The 19,890-nt window shown below is 46.9% G+C and overlaps 1 protein-coding gene across 11 annotated transcripts in view; it reads left to right on the top strand.

Moving 5' to 3' along the window:
• Positions 1 to 19,890, top strand: part of PPP6R1 (protein phosphatase 6 regulatory subunit 1) — a 1,126,148-nt gene that overhangs the window by 203,370 nt on the left and 902,888 nt on the right. For all 11 annotated transcript variants that reach the window (XM_078655037.1, XM_078655034.1, XM_078655036.1 and 8 more), the window contains exons 3-4: positions 11,204 to 11,390; positions 11,554 to 11,691. In XM_078655037.1, the coding sequence (XP_078511163.1) occupies positions 11,204 to 11,390; positions 11,554 to 11,691 (325 nt within the window). The remainder of the gene's footprint in view (positions 1 to 11,203; positions 11,391 to 11,553; positions 11,692 to 19,890) is intronic.

Here is a 19,890-nt window from a genome sequence, read left to right as displayed (position 1 = left end):
AATGTAAATGTAAATGTACATGTATTTATATAGCGCAAATCACCGACCCGGTATCTAAGCGCTTGCTTAGGGAACCCGTCCTGGTATTCCCCTGAGAGATACCCCGGAAGGGTATCCACAAGGTGAAAGCCAGGCATCCCGCCGCGAGGGGCCTTAGTGGAGATTAAGCAAGCTATTGCCCAGAGTCGCAGAGTGTGACCCCGTGAGTCGAATAGGCACCGGAGCGAGAATTGTCGAGTCCGTGGAATTTTTGAGCCCGAGACCCGCCGAGGCGGGGAATCAAACCCTGGTCCACGGCCGATCTCAGCTTCCGGGTCTGCCGCCTCTAACCACTGAGCCACACTTCTCTGTGTGTGTGTGTCGCTGTGTGTGTGTGTGTGTGTGTGTGTGTGTGTCGCTGTGTGTGTGTGTGTGGCGCCGTGTGTGTGTGTATGTGTTTGTGTCTGTGTGTAGCGCTGTGTGGGGGTGTGGGGGTGCAAATGCAATAGGTCTCGCATTTGCGAGAGATTAAGCTATTGGCATTGTAAATGACAATGCCATTTATTTATCTGTTTTCAACACATAAATAACAATTTTGTCATTTACAGTGCCAATAGCTCTAACTTTTGCAAAGGCGAGACCGTTGCATTGTAAATGCTTGTTAGGTCTTGCCAAGTGAAAGCAGCGCATCAAGTGAAAGCAGCGCATGCGCTGCTTCGCCTTGGTTAGACTATTGTTGTCGACTTGGGTTTCGGAAGGACGACAAACAATGTGTGCGCACGGACAGGCCATATACACACGCATGGCGTCTCCTCTTAGCTTTCAGTTCATGTGCGTGCACACTGCACGGCGTCTTTTGCTCGCGGGCTTGTTTATTATGTCAGGGCATGAGAAGGGCGGGCGCAGATAACCTTCCAGGACACTGTACTCCTTCTGCGCTGCTTTCTTCAGACATCCGGCCTTCTCCACATCCAGGCAGGTCAGGGTGACCTGGTTTTGATAACCTAATACCAAGACACGCCACAGGCAAAAACTCAAGACTACTCGCAACCAGAGTTCTAAAACTAAATGCAACTAGACACTGGTACCTTCTTGGTTACTTAAGCTGCTTTCTTATGAGTTGAACAGGAGGGAGAGCTCGAAAGGAAGCTCTTTTTGACTTTTCAATTGCAGTTTTATATAGCGCGAACTCGACTCGAAGGTATTGGGGCGCTTTACATGTTTTTTCTTCTTTTCTGTGTCTTAATGGCTTGGCTGTAGAAAAGAGCCCGCTGCTAAATTGAACTAAGCCTGCTGCACGCGTGGCCCTGCACAAGTGCGCATGCAGGAAGGCGCGACCGCTGCCTAAGGGCGCTCAATCACTTCCTTGGATACCAAGCGTTCATCGTAACCGCAGGTGGGAAATGTAACGGAGGGGGCAAATTACACCGCCAAATTGGCATCAATAGACTCCCTTCTTGTAATGATGCCAGCGGATAAGTGCCAGGTGCTGCTGCTCTTTTAGGGGTTAACGTCGCTGACTCCCGATGATTTTCAGTATTGATGCTATGGGAAAGTCAAACGGATTTCAAATTAATTCGTAATGGCTCACATTGGCATAGTGTGCCAGCAGAGTGCAGCATGCTTGCTGGATAATGCATTAATTTAATGTCCGCTAGATTTCGATACGAGTTTGGAAACTACGTTAGCAAATTATGAGTGTTGCTCAGGTGATAACAGATCAAGGTAAACCAAGGACTATATTCATTTTTACAGAAATGTGTTTAACAGTACCATATTGCAAAATATTTGAAAGTCTGTTTGATTGCTCAGTTGGAAAGACGCTTACCTGCATGTAGAATGTAAAGAAAGGGATTAAAAAGAAAAAAGATAACAATGTCTTAAATCATGCCCCCTCCCCCGTAAACAACAGCAAGTCACACACAGAAGAGGTCTGCATGCAGTTCCTCGGACACAGACATCCTCGGCTTAGACCTTCATTTTGAGATTAAATACATCCTTAAAAGGCTTCAGGAGGGCATTCTAGTGCTCATAGCGAATATGCAAGTATCATACAAAGCCAAGTATACATGTCACGGCGTCTCTTTTGCTCGCGGGCTTCTTTGTCAGGGCATGAGAAGGGCGGGGCGCAGAAAACCTTCCAGGACACTGTACTCCTCCTGCGCGGCTTTCTTCAGACATCCAGCCTTCTCCTCGTCCAGGCAGGTCAGGGTTACCAGGTTTTGATAACCTAATACCAAGACACCCCACAGACAACAAGCATTTGCAATGCAATAGGTCTCGCATTCACGTGAGTTTAAGCTGTTAGCATTGTAAAGGACAATGCTTTTTATTTATGTTTTGGGTTTTAAAACTTAAATAAAAGGCATTGTCAATTACAATATTAATAGCTTAAACTCGTGTGAATGCGAGACCTATTGCATTGCAAATGCTTTTTTTCTGTGGGGGTTGCCGAAGGAGTCAGGGGGAAGCTGGGTGTTGACAACAGACAAACAAACAGACAGACAGACAGCTGCCTGTAGTCTGGACAGGCTCCTCCTCTGACACAAGTGGCACAGCCTAAGCCTGAGGGTCTCCATGCGCTGCCAGGGCCTAATTTATTCATTTATGCTTTTTTTTTTATATAGCACAAACTTTACCCTGATGTAATAAAAATATAAAATTATAAATTAAATTAGTGATGTAAATTACATAAGGAAGGAGAGTAGCATGGAAGTAGGTAAAACAACTTATAACTACAACAGTTGCTCGTAGTGGGAGTTGGATTAACAAGTTACAGATTCACTCAAGATTACATAATAAGAAAAGGTGGCACTATTAGGGTTATACAAGTACAGAATACATATTTACAAAATTTGTCATAGCAGCTCTCGTGAGTGTCTTGTGTCAATCGGGGTCATGACCTGGGCTGAGGGTGCATGTGTTTGGTGGGAAGCTGGGTGAGGCGAAATATTGATAGAAGTGTCTTTGGAAGAGAAGACTTTTAAGATCTGTTTTGAAAATCCAGAAGGAGGCGGAGGTCCCAAGGTTTGGAGGTTAGCGAGTTCCAAATTCTAGTAACATTACCTGAGAAGGATTGCGCCATAGGTCTTTCCCTGTTGAAAGTTGGAGGATCGAGCAGTACATTTTCAGCATTGCGTGAATGGCTGGAACCACCTGAGATTTTGAGTTTGTTGACCAGGTAGCGAGGGGTGTAAGTGTGTATGGCTTTATGGGCCGTCTTGTATATTGACCTAGCTTCAATAAGAAGCCAATGAAGAGAAACCAGTATGGATGTATTATGGCAATTTCTTTTGGCCCCATTGACAAAGCGTGCCACTAATGGAGGATGGATTTTAGAGGGGATAGATGAGTTTTGGGAGGCCAGCAAGGAGGGAATTACAGTAGTTCGGTCTGGAGAGTACCAAAGATTGAACTAGAGCTTTTCGGTCTTGCTCTGGATTGAAACGTCATATCCCCCAAAGAAGGCGCAGTTGATAGCGTATATTCTTGGCCGTGATGTTGATTTGGGAATTTAAGATGAGTCTTTAGTCCAGGATGACACCTAGGGATTTGGCAACGATGATCGGTTTGTTAAGAATGTTCAGATTATCCATCCATGATTGAACAGGAGGTGGAGAGTTTGAAGTTGAGAGAAGAAGGAATTCAGTTTTAGAGGGATTTATAATTAGATGATGGGATGCCATCCAATCTTGGATGGAGTTGAGTGTGGTGTTGAGGATGGAAATGTTGTGTTTGGATGCCACCTTTAGGTAGAGTCGGGTGTCGTCAGCATAGAGGTAATAATGGATCCAGTCGTTTTAAGAATGTTTCCCAACTGTTCCATTTAAAGATTGAAACGGTGGGTGCGAGGAACAAGCCTTGAGGGACGCCCTGATCCACAGCCTTTGATGTAGAGACATTGCTATTTTGATCATTTGAGATCTGACCGAGAGGTATGATTCAAACCATTTGAGCACTGTGCCTCCAAATTCTATTCTTTGTTTTAGTGTCTTCAGAAGAATGTTATGTTTTACAGTGCCAAAGGCTGCAGATGGGTCCAAAAAGATCAGGAAACAGGAGTTGCCTGAGTCGAGAACTCGAAGGGCTTTGTGGATAGCTTATAACAGTGCTGTTTCAGTGCTGCAGCCTTGATTAAAGCCGGATTGAAATTCTTCAAGAAGGTTGTTGCCCTTAACATGTTTGGCAAGGTGCTCCGCTACTCACCTTTCTGTGATTTCATCAAGGAAAGAGACGTTGGTGATAGGGCGGAAATTCTTAAGATCATTCACATCAGCCGAGGGTTTCTAAAGAAGTAGGGTAACCTGACCTGTTTTGAGAGCATCAGGAAGTGAGCCTTGGCTGAGACCGAGGTTAACAAGACTATTCCAGTAGGGGAGCCTGTAGGTGTAGAAGTCTATTGCAATGTCGCTAGGGATGCAGTCTGTAGAATGGTTTGAAGGTTTTGTTTTCAGAATGCATTGAGGAGGGTGTCTTCGGTGACTACATCCAAAGCTGTGCCAGGAGTCTTTTGGATTTGCAGTCCTCAGGAGGTAGGATGAATGATCTGGTTAACTAGGAATTTCACTTTATTATTGAAGAATCGTGCAAATTCTGCTGCTTTCTTGGGAGGGTCATCAAATTTGATGGTTGAGGAAGAATTGCTTAGGTGAAATAGTTTTTTAGGTCTGTTCATGGCCGAGTCGAGGAGTTGTGAAGTTATTCCTTTTTTCTCTAAACATGCTTGTGAGAACGGTAATTAGACCCATTAACAGTCTTCATTTCTTCTCCAGGCATCTCAGGATTTTGCTTTCTTCATAGGGAGACTAATTGAACCATGGGGCATAGGTGTGGGCCTTTTCTTTTTACTTTGTAGTGGAGCAACATTGTCTATCAAGACTGAAAGACTGGTAAGACACAGGGTGGTCAAATAATTGATGTCAGAGTTCGGACTGAAGACTGATAGTGCCTTCATGGCCGTGTTGCAGGGAATGTCCAGGTCTATGTTTTTGGTGTTGCAAAATCAGGTTGTTTCCCTATTAGGTTGGCCATGGGTTACAGAATGAGATTGGTGCATTGAGAGGTGGGTGAGGAAGAAGTCCGACCAGTCTACTGGTATAGGATCATCGACTGTTAGCATGTCTTTGGAAACAATGAGGTCAAGCGTGGAGCCCTTAGAATGTGTTGATTTTGCTCTGTGTTGTAGGAGATCATTTCCTGAGAGAAATGTGGCAAGCTGGTTGGCAGCTGAATCTTCCAAAATGCCCCAGTGAATATTAAAGTCTCCTAGAAAGATCACTTTGCAAATGACCAATACTCACAACGTCAGTGGATTCCTCAGTGAAGACAGAGCAGTCACCTGGCGGGTGATAAATGGCATGAAACAGTGAAAGGTGAGCTGTGCTGTACATGAAGTTCCAGAGAGGCATTCGAATGTGAAGAAAGAGCTACTTAGAAGTTCCTTTTTCAAGGGACTTTTTCAAGGTAGCTGTGACGACTCTCCCTTTACCCACCCTGTCATTCCTGATAATGGAATAGTCCGGGGGAGCATAAGATCGATAATAGTGTGTAGGGTGTCATTGAACCAGGTCTCAGTGAGGAAAAGTAGTTCTATAATGTAGTGATTGATGATGTCTGAGATTTCCAACTTGTGTTTTGTTGTAGATCTGCTGTTGTGAAGCAAACAGCACAGCTCTGAGATGCCTGTTTTGGTGAAGGGGGTGGCAGGGCTTTTAATAGCGATCGGGGTGATGTTCCTGGAGGTTGGTGCCTGTGTTGTAGATGGCTGTTGTTTGGTTTGGACCAGGGAGATGGTCGGTATAGTGCCATGATTTGTATTATCTGGAGGACAGAAGGTGGGGGAAGTTAGAGGTATTATAGCTAGCCAGTAAATTGGAAATTTTTGTTGGGGAGAGATTGTGTGCAGCTCTTTTGGGGTGTGGGAGGAGCGTACTCCTCGGGTAAGAAGTTTGGGGTATTGTATACTCACCAGGGGGAGTAGGAAATGGCCATTTTAGAACTTAGAACTTAAGTGGGACATGGTGGCTTCAGGCTATTTGATGAGGTGGCCTAGTTAATTTTCTATGGTAAGCAGTGCTGAGCACTGAATGTTATGTAGCTCAATAGGGGCAACAGGTTCTGAGGGGAGTTCAAATTGAGACGTAGAGTGAGGAAGGGCGAAAGGAATAATAAAGTGGTGGGATATTGGATTATGATGTGGAGGCTGTAGAATCAAGTGGTGTTGGTTGGAAATAAGTTTGGGTGCTGCTATGGTGTAGAAATAATTGTCAGGGCATTCGTTGAAAGATGTTTCACTTGCTCAATCTGCTCCACACAATGTTGCACCACTATTTTCTGCCCTCCTTATCACCACAACCGTTGCTGCTGTAAAAAGACCTCAGCTGTACCCTCTTCGAGCGGCACAGCAGGATGGTACAGCTGCACTGCATCCTCTTGCACTGCAGCTCTTGCGCTCCTGCATCGCTTCATCACTAGAACATAATGGAAACACAAGCTGGACAGTATGAAATCTTCCTGCAAATGTCATGGCCTTGATTAGTGGCCCAGTTAAAGAATGGCAAATCATGAAAAACACATGAAGGCAAAAGGCTGAGGAGGATTGACTCAAAGACCACTTGTGTTTTATTACTTTTATGGCACTCTATGACTTGGAGGTTGTCGGAAGACGGTTTCTAGCCAGACCAAAAAATGGCAGATATAACATCTTAATTGTTGTTTTTGATTGCATGTACTTTAAATTGTTCAAGGATTTATGCGTGTAGGTGGGAATTAATTTACGTTTGACTTTAATGATCATGCTTGCAGTGCAGAATCCATATTATCAGTACGTACCTTTTATGCCACAAAGCCAAACAGTGGGCAATGAGCAGTGAATCTTACGTCAACGACCAGGCAACATCACCCTAAATTGGTGCGATACACCCTACCTTCCAGCTGTGTCGCGCCACACACCAATTCAAAGCAAAGGATAGAACTGTATGTAGAGCTGCACACCGTTGCCACAAGCCATAGCAGACACCAAAAAGTAACCATGACTGCTAAACCATAAACCATATTACACAAGTCCCTTGAGGACCAAGGGTTTCAGCAAGAACAGAAAACGCATATTCAGAATTACTTTTAGGAAAATGCCAAGACAGCAAACACTAGAGCAGTGGAGTGGGACGCGTTCAAGGTAATTATCAGAGGGACATGTATCCAGCACATCCCCGCAATACGTAGAACCCTAGAGCGGCGCATATTAGAAGAATGGAAACTAGCAGCACTAACGCAGGCAGCAGATAAAAACGAAGTGACACTAGCGCAGGTAGCGGAAGCTAAAGCCGCATATGCAGAGGTGCTTGCAGACCTCAGGAGGTGCAATTTCAGAGCACACTCCGCTAGAGTACCCTGGGAGGGGGACAGAGCAGGCACACTGCTGGCATGGCTTATTAAATAAGATTCAACTCCTCACCCGATAACCACAGTGAACACCATCACAGGTACACTAGCCCGATCCCAAGTAGACCTAATGCATGCGTTCCGCAAGTATTATACAGCTTTTATACACAGCCCCGGACCCAGTTGATCTGAAGATGATAGACCAATTCCTAGATGCACACCCACTGCTATGTATAACACTACCCGACAGACACCCTAGATGAAGAAATCAACTCGACAGAAGTGATGCAAGCACTACAAACATTAGCCATGAATAAAGCCCCAGGCCTAGATGGTCTACCACTGGAATCCTACCATACATTCTGCACCTAGTTAGTCCCACGATAGGTAGAAATGTACAAGGCGGCACTAGAGGAACGGGCACTCTCACAAGTCCTCTGGGAATCTTTATTTGTCTTCTTCTTCTAACCAGGCGGAGACCCTCCTCGTCTAGGGTCATACTAACCTATTGCCCGGTTGTTCACAGGTTACAAAATCTTTGGGAAAATATTAGCAGAGCGGTGTGCTTCAATCCTTTCGCGAACATACACCAAACTTGTATACACAAAGCATACATCCAGGGTCAGGCTGGGACGACATGTCATCCTCTTTCATGGTCTAGAGAGGCACAAGACAAGGATGCCGCCCTTGCCTTGGACCCATTTGCAGTTCGTCGTCGTGTAGAGGGTGAGCAATCGGGCATCCCGCTGGCAGGAATCACACAAAGCATATCAATGTATTCAAATGATCTGCTTCTATATCTACGGGATATTACCTCAGAACTTACCCCCATCTTTGTCATCCTAGCAGACTTCGAGAAAATCACTGGTCGAAAGGTTAGTTGGGCTAAGTCCACAATATAACCGCTATCTGCCGACCTCCCTCCAAAAACGGTGCGGGTTGGAGAGGTTGATCTTGCATGGAGTGCACATGCACCACGATTTTTAGGAGTGCGCCTGTATCACTCCCCACAAGATATGTACGTCATTCTTTCAGGACCTAGACACCCTCCTCAGTACCCTAATATGGGGTGAGCGGCGAAGGCGGGTAGCCCTAGCCAAAATGCAATTACCAGTGAACCTAGCGGGCTGGGAGCTCCCTCATTCGAAGCATTCTTCCTAGCTGCCCAACTGCAGTGGGTGTCGCGATGGACCGCAGAACGTTCGTTAGGAGAGACCTACACCGATATCCGTCCCAGCGATCTGACGCATGTTGCTACCGGGATCTAAGCCCAAGACAGGGGACAGTGGCGCATGCCTGCATGAAACGTATACACTGAATATTGCGGACGACCCCACTTTAATCCCCTCTCCTACCACTAATAGGTCTCCCCCGAGACCATGACCACTACACTGCAAGGGCTCTACATGCCTGGACGGAACACTCGGGGAGACTGGATCACTGTTCATGGATGGATGTCTGATGCCATTCACAGAACCGACAGTCGATACGGGCCTTCCTAGAGGCAAATTCCTTCTGTATGGGAGGCTGGTGGTGGATTGCCGCCGGACATGGCATATGACAGACAGCAAACCAGCAACGCAGCCGGTCCTTCATGCTAGCCTACAGATGGGCCCGGGACGCCATATAATAACATGGCTATATAAAGAAATTCAATAACTAAATGCAGTAACTCTCGTACCTCTGCCGGAAAAATGGGAGATTGAAATTCAGAGAGCACTCAATGATAAACAATGGGAACAAACGTTAGAGTACCATAAAAAGTGCCCCTTAACTACCGATTAAAAAATATACAGTATTTTATCCTGCATCGAGCGTATTTAACGCCGGAAAACTTAAACGATATTACCCAAGTACACCATTCTTATGCCTGAGATGTCAAGAACCTAGTGTGTCTTTTCTTTACATGTTCTAGAGCTCTCTAGTGCTACACACCTCCTGGAATACAATCCACACCACACTGCTAGAGGTAACAGGGCTCAATGACACGGCAACATGAGAAGCCAGGACATTAGGCATATTCAAGTGTCACAAACCGCGCAAAGCCAAGACGCGGTTTGCGTCCTTGGCTCCCTTATTGGTCAAACGAAGCATAGCCATGCACTGGAGGTCCCCAGCGGGACCTCCTCTGCAGTCTGGAAACGAGCAGTCCCTAAAGGGCGGGGGCAGCAGAAGAAAATGCGATACGACAGGAAGAAGTCTGAGGCATCTGTAAAACTCCACCTCTCCTTGCAGTGGGCAACACTCCTACACGCCTTCAAATATACAACAGAACACGCCGAGTCCCCTCAGTCATCGCCAGATGACCACAGAGGAGCTTAACCCAGAATACGAACATGATGGCCACCTCTACACGCACAAGCACGTAGGCCGAGAGCATGAGACCTATATACAGACAACTTCACACACACCTCACTCCCCCCACCGATGCCGTCTCACAGTAACCATAGCGAGAACTCTGCATTATACATCCACATTTACTACGCTGCACTTTTCCATACACAGTGTAACCCCAGTTCGGTTGAACCCCCCAGTTCAGCCATGGTTATATTTCACCCTACATAAGATTCTTACATCTATTAACACCATGGATAGTGGTCAAGCATAGGTGTAACTTAACACTGAAACTACACCCTCAACTGGGGAGTAGAACAATGCAATGGTCTCGGCATTATTAAAGGTAGACCTATTGGCATTGCTATTTACTTTTTTTGTTTTTATTAATAAATGGCCTTGTCATTTACATAGGCAATAGCTTAATCGTTAAAGAAATGGCATTGTCATTTACAATGCTAATAGCTTTATTGTTGTGCCCAGGGTCCCTTTAGTTGAAGCTAGTATGTGAAGTGAAGCCTGGCGACGGAGAGGTGGGCAATGGTAAAATGCGGCATTTACTTGCATTTCCAGGACTTCTCTCAGGAGCGCTTCTTTCTCTTTCACCCACGCTTCTTTTTCCTGCTCATATCTTGGTGTTGAAGTTCGTATTTACTCCTGTTGAATCCAATGACTTGGTCCCCGTGGACCCACAGGGTTCATTCCTCACAGGACTCCGGCTCCTGGCCCTGGCTCGTTCACCGACTCTCTCCCTTGGGGCGCCCGGGGAATGGTCCCGGCTGCGGATGGTGGCTGTGCACCCACTGCCCTGGGAGCTCCCCGAACCGCTCCCGACAGAATTCCACATGGCGGGAAAAAGCGAGGCAGGTGGGAACGGCCGACAAATAGACTCCTCTGGTTCGCTGGCGCTTGAAGTCCCAATATTCCTCATACAAACCAGCCATGACTTTCCTCTGCGCTGATCAGTCCCGTCCCTGCTGCCGCTGCCCTGACGCAAGCCAGCCTTCGGTCCCTCGACCTAAAAACCGAACAGGAACAGTTAGTATTGTACTGTATCCAACCGCATGTATAAGCTCCCATGTACATCCTAATTGTCAAAAATGCTGTCCTTCACATGTATGCACTGACAAACCAAATAAAAAGAATTTACAAAAAAAAATCATTATGTACCTTTTATCTCTCCGTTCTTCACATAAGATGCATAGATTTTCAGTAAATAAAATAGAACTGCACCTAAAATATGGAGGCATATTTTAACTGAGAAGGCATGCGTTTTCCCTGGGTTTCATCCTTATGGGCAACAGTGCAAAAATACGTTATACATTTCGAAAACGTTACTGAACATAGTAACTAAATGTATATATTAGTTGATACTCTACCTATAATCGAACATTTAACAAAAGCACATTACATATTTTCCGTAATTGTTGTGGCTCTAACAGTACAGCAAGAGTTTTAGAAGTGTAATCTTATATTAATACGATCTTCTTCTATGTTTATGGAACACTAGGTACCCAAGTGTATCATGCGAGATTCTCACTGCTGACGTGTCTCAAATTAATGATGCCCTCGGAGATGATGAGTCCCTGTTGAAGCGGCTTTATAGCTTCTTGCAAACTGATGATTATTTGAACCCTTTACTCGCAAGCTTTTTCAGCAAAGTGATGGGAATTCTTATTAATCGGAAAACTGAGCAGGTGAGAACATAGTCTTGTGGAAGTAAGATTATTTTTGGGGGTGGAAGACAATGGGATGTGTTCTCATGGCAGCCTATATACTATTGATGTAAGGTGGGAAGAACATGCAGTTTGTGGTGTATTGATGTTTTTAATAAATCACAAACATTTTTTATCTTTTCAGATAGTAGGCTTCCTTCGCAAGAAGGATGATTTTGTGAGCTTGCTACTTCAGCACATAGGTACATCAGCCATTATGGACCTGCTCTTGCGACTGCTGACGTGCGTGGAACAGGCTCAACTTAGGCAAGACGTCTTTAACGTAAGAGAATACTGAATGAAGCACAACTTATTGTTTGAAAACATCTTTGTAGACTGATGTGCTGAATAGGAAAATGTGTATTCCATAATTTTTCTTCAATTTATAGTAACTCTTTGCTGGTAACTCCTTGCATCCTTTGCCTACTTACATCCAAGTGTCAAAGACTGGTTATACATAGAATTACGGTGATATTACAAACAAGGCTATTTCGGGTAACTAGACTTTATAATACAGTTAAGTTGTAGTGAGGTGGAAATTGGCAAAGAACATAATTGGTAATGTCATCAAGATAAATGATAGAATGTCAAACACGGGAAGCAAGTTACCTGGAACAACTGGATTCGCTGTGGTAAGTCTAATAGCATCAGTGAGGAAAGAAACTATTCAATAATAAAATGTTTACTTCTTTATTGAAGAGGGTTATTGAAAGGCTGCACCTAATCTCCAGAAGAAGTTTTTTCCAAATGTTTGGGGCAATTGCAGAGAAGGTTCGCCTGTAGGCTTTCTTTTTGTTGAATTTTTGGGGTTTCAGCAGTAAGGATCTAGTGGTTCGAGAAGATCTATTCCCACCAGATATAACCAGTTTCTGGGCCAGGTAGCAGTACTGTTGTAGTGGAGGGATGCATGCGTCAGGTAGGCGATTTTTGGATGAATCCTAGCCTCATGAGGTAGCCAGTTCAGTGTATTAAGGATATGGGTGATATGATCACTTTTTTTTTACGTTCCTGTGATGAGCCGAGCAACCGCATTCAGGAAGTTAGGTGCTAGTTTTATTTTCGGTTTGCCCACGAGGATAGTATTCCCATTGCCAAGTTTGGAGATTACAATTGCTTGAACTGCTATATAGAGATCTGAAATGGTAAGGAATGGTTTAAGTTTTCTTAATGCATGAAGTTAGTGGTTGCCCATCTGGTGAAGGCGCTGATGTGGTTCTGCATGGAGAGGTTGTTCCGATCTTCTTCAGTATTATTCCTAGGGATTTTGCTGATTTAATGATATGTGGGGTTCAGTTCAAGGCTGTGAGATGCGGGAGCCACTGTTTGATGTTAGAGGTGGAATTGGATGGAGAGATTAAGAGGAATTCAGTTTTGAGGGTGTTGAGCTTGAGGTGGGCATGAGTCAGCCAATGTTGCGTTTCAATAAAGGTGTTCTTGAGGGTGCTGATGTCTTCAAATGAGGCAATTTTCATGTAAAGTTGCGTATCAGCATACATGTGGTAGGAAATGTTAGAGTTTGAGGATTTCGGTCAGGGGTTCCATGTAGAGGTTGAACAAGGTGGGGGAAATCTTTGAACCTTGGGCTCGCCAATCATGACTGGTGTCTGGTCAGATGGGCCTGGTTGATCTGGACTCTTTGAGATCTGTTTTGTAGGAATGAGGAGAACCATTTAAACACAATACCAAAGAGACCCATCGTGAGTTTTAATCGGTTCATGAGAATCTTGTGTTTGACCGTGTCAAACGCAGCTGATAGGCCAAGTAGGATTAATAAAGCAAACACAAGGAGATGATTGACTGAGCACTGAAACTTTTCAGACACTCACTCCCAGTCCCAGACCTGGGTTGGATCTACCACCGTTCTTTAACTCTCTTCACCACCCCAGTTCAGACCCAGCCATATGTAAATCAGTCTTGATCTTGTTCCTTGTAGACAGTCTAGCCCAAACTACCAAGCCAGGTCTTCCCTGGACCAGAAACAAGCAACCTGGGACCGGTTTCGGGGTTCGGACTGGACTGTTCCCATGAGGAACAAGGTCAAGACCGATTTGCATAAGCTTCCTGAGATATGGAGGTGAGATGTGATGGGGCTTCGATTGGTAAGAGATTTACAGCATTCTGTAGATCAATGCCAATTATCATTGTTTTCTCAAAAAAGAAGGCAGCGCAATTTGGTGGAGTTTTTTATAGTGTGAAGAGGGAAAATTGTGTTTCCCATTGATTTTAATTCTGGACAATTTCAAAGAGGTTTTTGGGTCAGTTAACGGCTGGTGTCGAAAATAAGATGATATGACGTTCCTAATTTGCCTGTTGTTTGCACTCCATTTTTGCCGCAGAAGTTTGAGGTTCGTCGGACAAGAGGACAGTCTCCATGCTTGTTCCCCAAGTCTAAGAGAGCGGTCTTCCTCATTAAGGCTACAATTGAACCAAGGGTTGGATCTTTTTGTCGGGACTCCTTAACCCCTTCCGCGCTAATGACAAAGCCAGCTCGTCATGGGCGTTACCTGCGCTACGCGGATGACGAGCTGGCTTTGTCATAAACAGCGCATTTTTGAAATTCCAGCGCACAGCGGGAAAACGCGGTAGCGGTTAATTGTTTGGGGGCAATGGAGTCCAGGATGTTGGACATAGTTAAAATAATGCGACCCTAGAACGCCCCCTGACTCTGCCTGCAGGCCAGGTCGCTGCCCACACCGCACAGCTCCTCCTGTGTGTGAGTGCCTCCCCCCCCCCGCTGCCGCTCAGCCCGTGAGTTCGATCCTGCTGGTTGTATTCCACTGTTTTTGTGCATGTTTTAGTTCTGTGCCCCATTGATTGTGCTCTACTGTTCCCACTGTCTTGTGTATTTTGACCCTTGTTTTGCCCTTGCTTCCTCGCCTCCCCCGCCCCCTCACCCCGTTTCTTCTTCTGTACCCCGCTGCCCGCTCCCAGCGCTGCTCCCCTTCGGCCCTGCCCCCTCCTCGCCATCCATTCGCCGCCCCGCTCCCGCCTCCCAGCTGCTCTTCCCTCCCTCCCCGCCTTAAATGCTGGGCGCTGCTGGTGCGCCAGAGGCAAGCCCGTCCTCGCCCAACGACAGAACCCCTGGCCCCCGTGAACACCACGACGCCAGACTCCGCTACGATGCCAGCACCATCCATGCACTCAACGCTGGCCAAGACCACACATGCTTCCAGGCCACCCCAAAACGCACCCATGAACCTTTCTCCTTCCACAACTGCAGCTTCACCTGCGACAGAGCCGCCAAACCACTAAGGACTGGACACAACCACCTCCGATACATACTCCTGAACACCCGCTCCGCACGCAGTCACGCCTTCGAGCTCTGGGACCTGCTCGACCCCTTTCCCCCAGACGTCGCCTTTCTGACCTGGTGGAACGACTCCTCGGCACTCGAACATCGCCATAGGCGTACCGGACGGCTACAAGATCTCCCGCAGAGACCGCACCAATGGAATTGGAGGAGGAATAGCCATCGTCCACAAATCCTCCCTCAAGGTCTCCACCCACTCAGATGACGACACCTTCAGCACCGCCGAACACCTTCACTTCCGGATCCACACCGACCCCATCACCACCCTCAGAGGAACTCTTGTCTACAGACCCCCCGGACCCCGACCACAGTTCAGCGACTCCATCGCTGACCTGGTCGGCACCCGCGCTCTTGCCTCCGAGGACTACATCCTCCTCAGGGACCTGAACTTCCACCACGAGAACAATAATGATACCAACTCTGCCACCCTGATCGACAACCTCACCAACCTCGGCCTCAGACAACTCGTCACCACATCCATCCACGCTGCCGGACACACGCTTGACCCCATCTTCTCCGCTAGCCCCCACGTCTCCTTCGACCACACCACCGAACTCCACTGGACCGACCACAGCTGCATCCACTTCACCTAAGAGAAGCCCACCATGCGCCACCGTAACCCAACAGCTGCCCCGCCGCAACTGGAGCAAAATCACTGCAGACAAGCTGGTCACCACCCTCGCTCAGAACCCACCCACCGACCCCAGCGACCCGAACTCCGCTGCCCGCAACTTCAGACAATGGATCAACGACCTCGCCCTTGCCCCGCTTAAGAAACCATCCAACAACCGCACCAGCAAGAAGGCCAACTGGTTCACCGAAGAGCTCCAAACCTACAAGAGAGCATGCCGGAAACTGGAGAAGAACTGGCTACACGAACGAAGACCGGACAGCCACAAAGCCCACAAGGACGCCACCCGCAGACATCACCACCTCATCAGATTAGCCAAGAGATCTTTCTTCAAAAACCACCTGGACAACAAGGCACACGACAGCAAAGAGCTCTTCAGCATCGTGAAGGAACTCGCCAACCCCAGCGCCAACACCAACGACATACCTCCCTCACAAGAACTGTGCGACTCACTCTTCCACCGCAAGATCGCTGACATCCACGACCGCTTCAACACTATGACCACCGCAACAAAGCCAGACTCCACCAACCCTGCAAACACCTCCCGCACCAACTGCCTGACCTTCTGGGTCAATGACAATGAAACACGCAAGATCATGAACTCCATCCACTCAGGATCTCCTTAAGACCCCTGCCCGCACCACATACTCAACAAAGCAGATGCAGCCATCGCACCCCAACTACGGAAAGTAATCAACATCTCCCTCGAGACAGCCTCATTCCCAGAAAGCTGGAAGCACGTCAAGATCAACGCCCTTGTCAAGAAACCCAAGGCAAACCCCAAGGACCTCAAGAACGTCCGGCCAATCTCCCATCTCCCTGCTCCCGTTCCCGACGAAGGTCATAGAGAAAGTCGTCAACACACAACTGACCCGCTACCTCGAGGACAACAACATCCTAGACTCATCCCAGTCTGGATTCCGAAGAAGCCACAGCACTGAAACGCCCTCATCGCCGCCACGGATGACATCAGACTCCAACTAGACAACGGTGAAACATCAGCCCTCATCCTCCTGGACCTGTCAGCCGCCTTCGACACGGTCTGCCACCACACACTAAAGACACCCCTCCAAGAAGCCAGAATCCAAGAGAAGGCCCTGAACTGGACCACCTCCTTCCTCTCCGGCAGAACCCAGAGGGTCCGCCTCCCCCCCCCCCCTTCCGCTCCAAAGCCAGGGACATCATCTGCGGTGTTCCCCAGGCTCATCCTTCAGCCCGACACTGTTCAACGTCTACATGGCCCCCCTCGCCCCCCTCGCCCACGTCGCCCGCCAGCACGATCTCAACATCATATCATACGCCGACGACACCCAGCTGATGCTCACCAAAGACCCGCACACCGCCAAAACCAACCTCCACGAGGGAATGAATGCCGTCGCCGAATGGATGAAGAACAGCCGACTGAAGCTGACCTCAGACAAACGGAGTTCCTCATCCTCGGATCCACCCCCTCAGCCTGGGACGACTCCTGGTGGCCAACCGCGCTGGGAACAGCACCGACAGCCACCGACCACGCACGCAACCTGGGAATCATCCTCGACTCCTCCCTCTCCATGTCAAAGCAGGTCAACGCCGTCTCCTCCTCCTGCTACAACACCCTCCGCATGCTCCGCAGAATCCATAAGTGGAACCCCACTGAAACAAGAAAAACAGTAACTCAGGCCCTTGTCAGTAGCAGGCTGGATTATGGCAACGCACTCTATGCAGGTATCACGGCCAAACACCGACGATGACTGCAACGCATTCAAAACTCATCCGCCTGACTGATCCTCAACGTCCCTCGCCACAACCACATTACCCCCCCACCTGAAAGACCTACACTGGCTCCCCGTCGAAAAGAGGATCACCTTCAAGCTACTCGCCCACGCATACAAAGCCCTCCACAACACCGGACCAGCCTACCTCAACGGCCGACTCAGCTTCTACACCCCCACCCGACAGCTCCGCTCCGCCAGCCTCCTCTCCCTCGCCGCTGTCCCCCGCATCCAACGTACAACCTCTGGCGGCAGATCCTTCTCCTTCCTCGCTGCCAAGACCTGGAACACCCTCCCCACCCACCTACGACTGACCCAGCACCTGCTCACCTTCAGAAGACTCCTCAAGATCTGACTCTTCGAGCAGTAGAAGCTCCGCCCTGCCCCCCTCCACCCCACCCAGCGCCTTGAGATCCTCACGGGTAAGTAGTGTGCTCTATAAGTACTATGATTGATTGATTGCTCTGTGAGGTCTTGTGTGTCGAACATGTCTAAGGTGGCCCCTTTAATATGAGTAGGCCAGTTGCAGGCATGAGGTCATTGAGAAAGACCTTGAAACAGTTCCCTAGCGAATCACTCATGCCGTTCCAGTGAATGTAGAAATCACTGAGAAAATCTGGGTGTTGTGGTTTATTGCTGGTAGATATGATCGTCATGATTTGTTCGATAAATGCATGATTATCTCCAGCAGAGTCGTAGAATGTGTGCAAGTAGAGTCCTTCCTTTATTTACTTTATTTCGGCCAATGGCCATAAAAGCAATACAATTCAAATCATTGTAAAGAAAGCACAGTACAATTCAGCTGGATAATATTTCAATACTGGGCATAAAATATTCATAAAAGCATCCTCTATTCGTCTAAGAATACAAAGCAGACGTACGAACAAATCGTAGACAAAAATCAATTATGTTGCGTCATGCCTAAAAGTACGTTTTATACAGGTCATGCTGTAGTAAGGCACTTGGAAAACTTCGAACCAAACTAACATAAATAAATAAATAATTGCTGCTAGATATGTGCGTACTGTTTCTTTAGCACTTTTGCAGACAAGGCAAATTTTGATTCCACCTTGTTGACTATTCCATTTAGTGGCAAAGGAAGCAAGTACTAATGTACCTAACCTGAACCTTTTATAAAGACCTTTTGTGAATGGAGGGTCGGTATAATTCATGTAGTTTTCAAAACAATAGGTGGGCTTGAATCAGATGACATAATGGGTCATTTTTCCCAAACCGGCCTGTTTGTAGAATTTAACATCCTCCAGCTCCCAGTAGATGGTCTTCACACTCATATTTGCGGAAGATGGAATAGTTTTAGGTGATGACCAATATTAGAGTATAGGGACTGTTTTACGTAGTCCAACCAGGGTAATTATCTAGAACATCCGGCCCAATATTTTGCCAGCTCAGGTGTCAACCAAATTTGTGCCCCCCAAAAAATAGGTTTCAGATGCACTAGGGGTACATTAGACTCGACACTTGTCAGGTTTAAAAATCAGTGGCCTACCTAGGGGCTGTTCAAGGGCTGCTCTTAAAAATCTATTCTCTGACACCTCTAAGGCTTTTAAATTAACATATCCCCAGAGTTCGGCTCCATATGTAGCCGGCGGCTATAGCTTTGGCCCTCCAGACCTTAAGAAGGGGGAAATTGGATGGAACAAGGACTTATTTGTAAATTTTTGAATTGCTGCCACCGTGTGCTTAAGTAGAACAGTAATTTTGCTACCTGGGAACCACAGGTATTTACACTAGAGGTGAATGCCAAGATCATCAAAATCTAGCTCTTTCTCAAGCTCCTCCCTTTCCAGCATTTTTGATCCTATAAAGTCTTTATGGGGTGGATGGCCATGAATTCGGATTCGGATACTCGCATTGATTGCCAATCCATAGTCTACGCAGAATATATTTTACTTACTCAAAAGGGTCTCTAGGCCTTAGTTTTTTTTGGGATACTAGTAAAATATTTTTTGCAAATAATAGGGCGGGATTTTGAGTTCCCCTTAGAACCGGAGCATTATTATTTTAACCCAAGAGGTAGTCAATTCAGCCATTTATAAACAGCAGGAACAATGTGGGGGCAAGGACGCATCTTTGCCTGACTCTTTTTGCAACATTAAAGGGATTGGTGTTTTTCCCAAATAATTCACCCTATCTTTTGGGAGAATGTGTACTTTCGGCTTTATCCGATTTGTGTTGGCACCATCTTCTATTATGTGCCAAAAACCGATCTGGTCCCTTGAGCGTGTTGCAGACAATGTAATTTCAAATTGTTGTATCCCATGTCGATTTTGCATGTATCAGGACCAGTTTGTAATTTGCTCTAGCCAACTTTATATCCTGCGGGAACCCTCTTTTGAGGGCACCAGAAAGATTGCACTTAGCTGATCTGCATGTCCTGTCATACCATGTTGAGGTCTGCCTTCTGAGGGGATTCTTGCTTGGGGAAGGTTTGGTAAAGAAAATCACTTTATCAAGTATTTGGAATGTGCATCCATGATCATGCCAGGGGCTTCCTCTGAATTAGCCATGTAAGACTGGATAGGGACTAGATCATGATAGAGTAAGGCGTACTTGAACTCATTGCCCATAATGCTCTCCCACTTTTCCTTCAATTGTTACTGATTTGGAAGAGCACCTCCATACAATTGAGGGGGTCTCACGTCCCTGTGTGGCACCTCCACAAAGGAGAGGCGAAGAGGGAAGTGGTCACTCTTATATCTAGGCAGGTCTTCCATATCAATAAGATTTCTCCAGGACTGAACATCTAATACAAAGTAATCAATGCAG

This window comes from Lissotriton helveticus, chromosome 7 (genome assembly GCF_964261635.1).
Source record: "Lissotriton helveticus chromosome 7, aLisHel1.1, whole genome shotgun sequence".
Lineage (NCBI taxonomy): Eukaryota > Metazoa > Chordata > Amphibia > Caudata > Salamandridae > Lissotriton > Lissotriton helveticus.
This window is presented reverse-complemented; position numbering and strand designations above follow the sequence as displayed.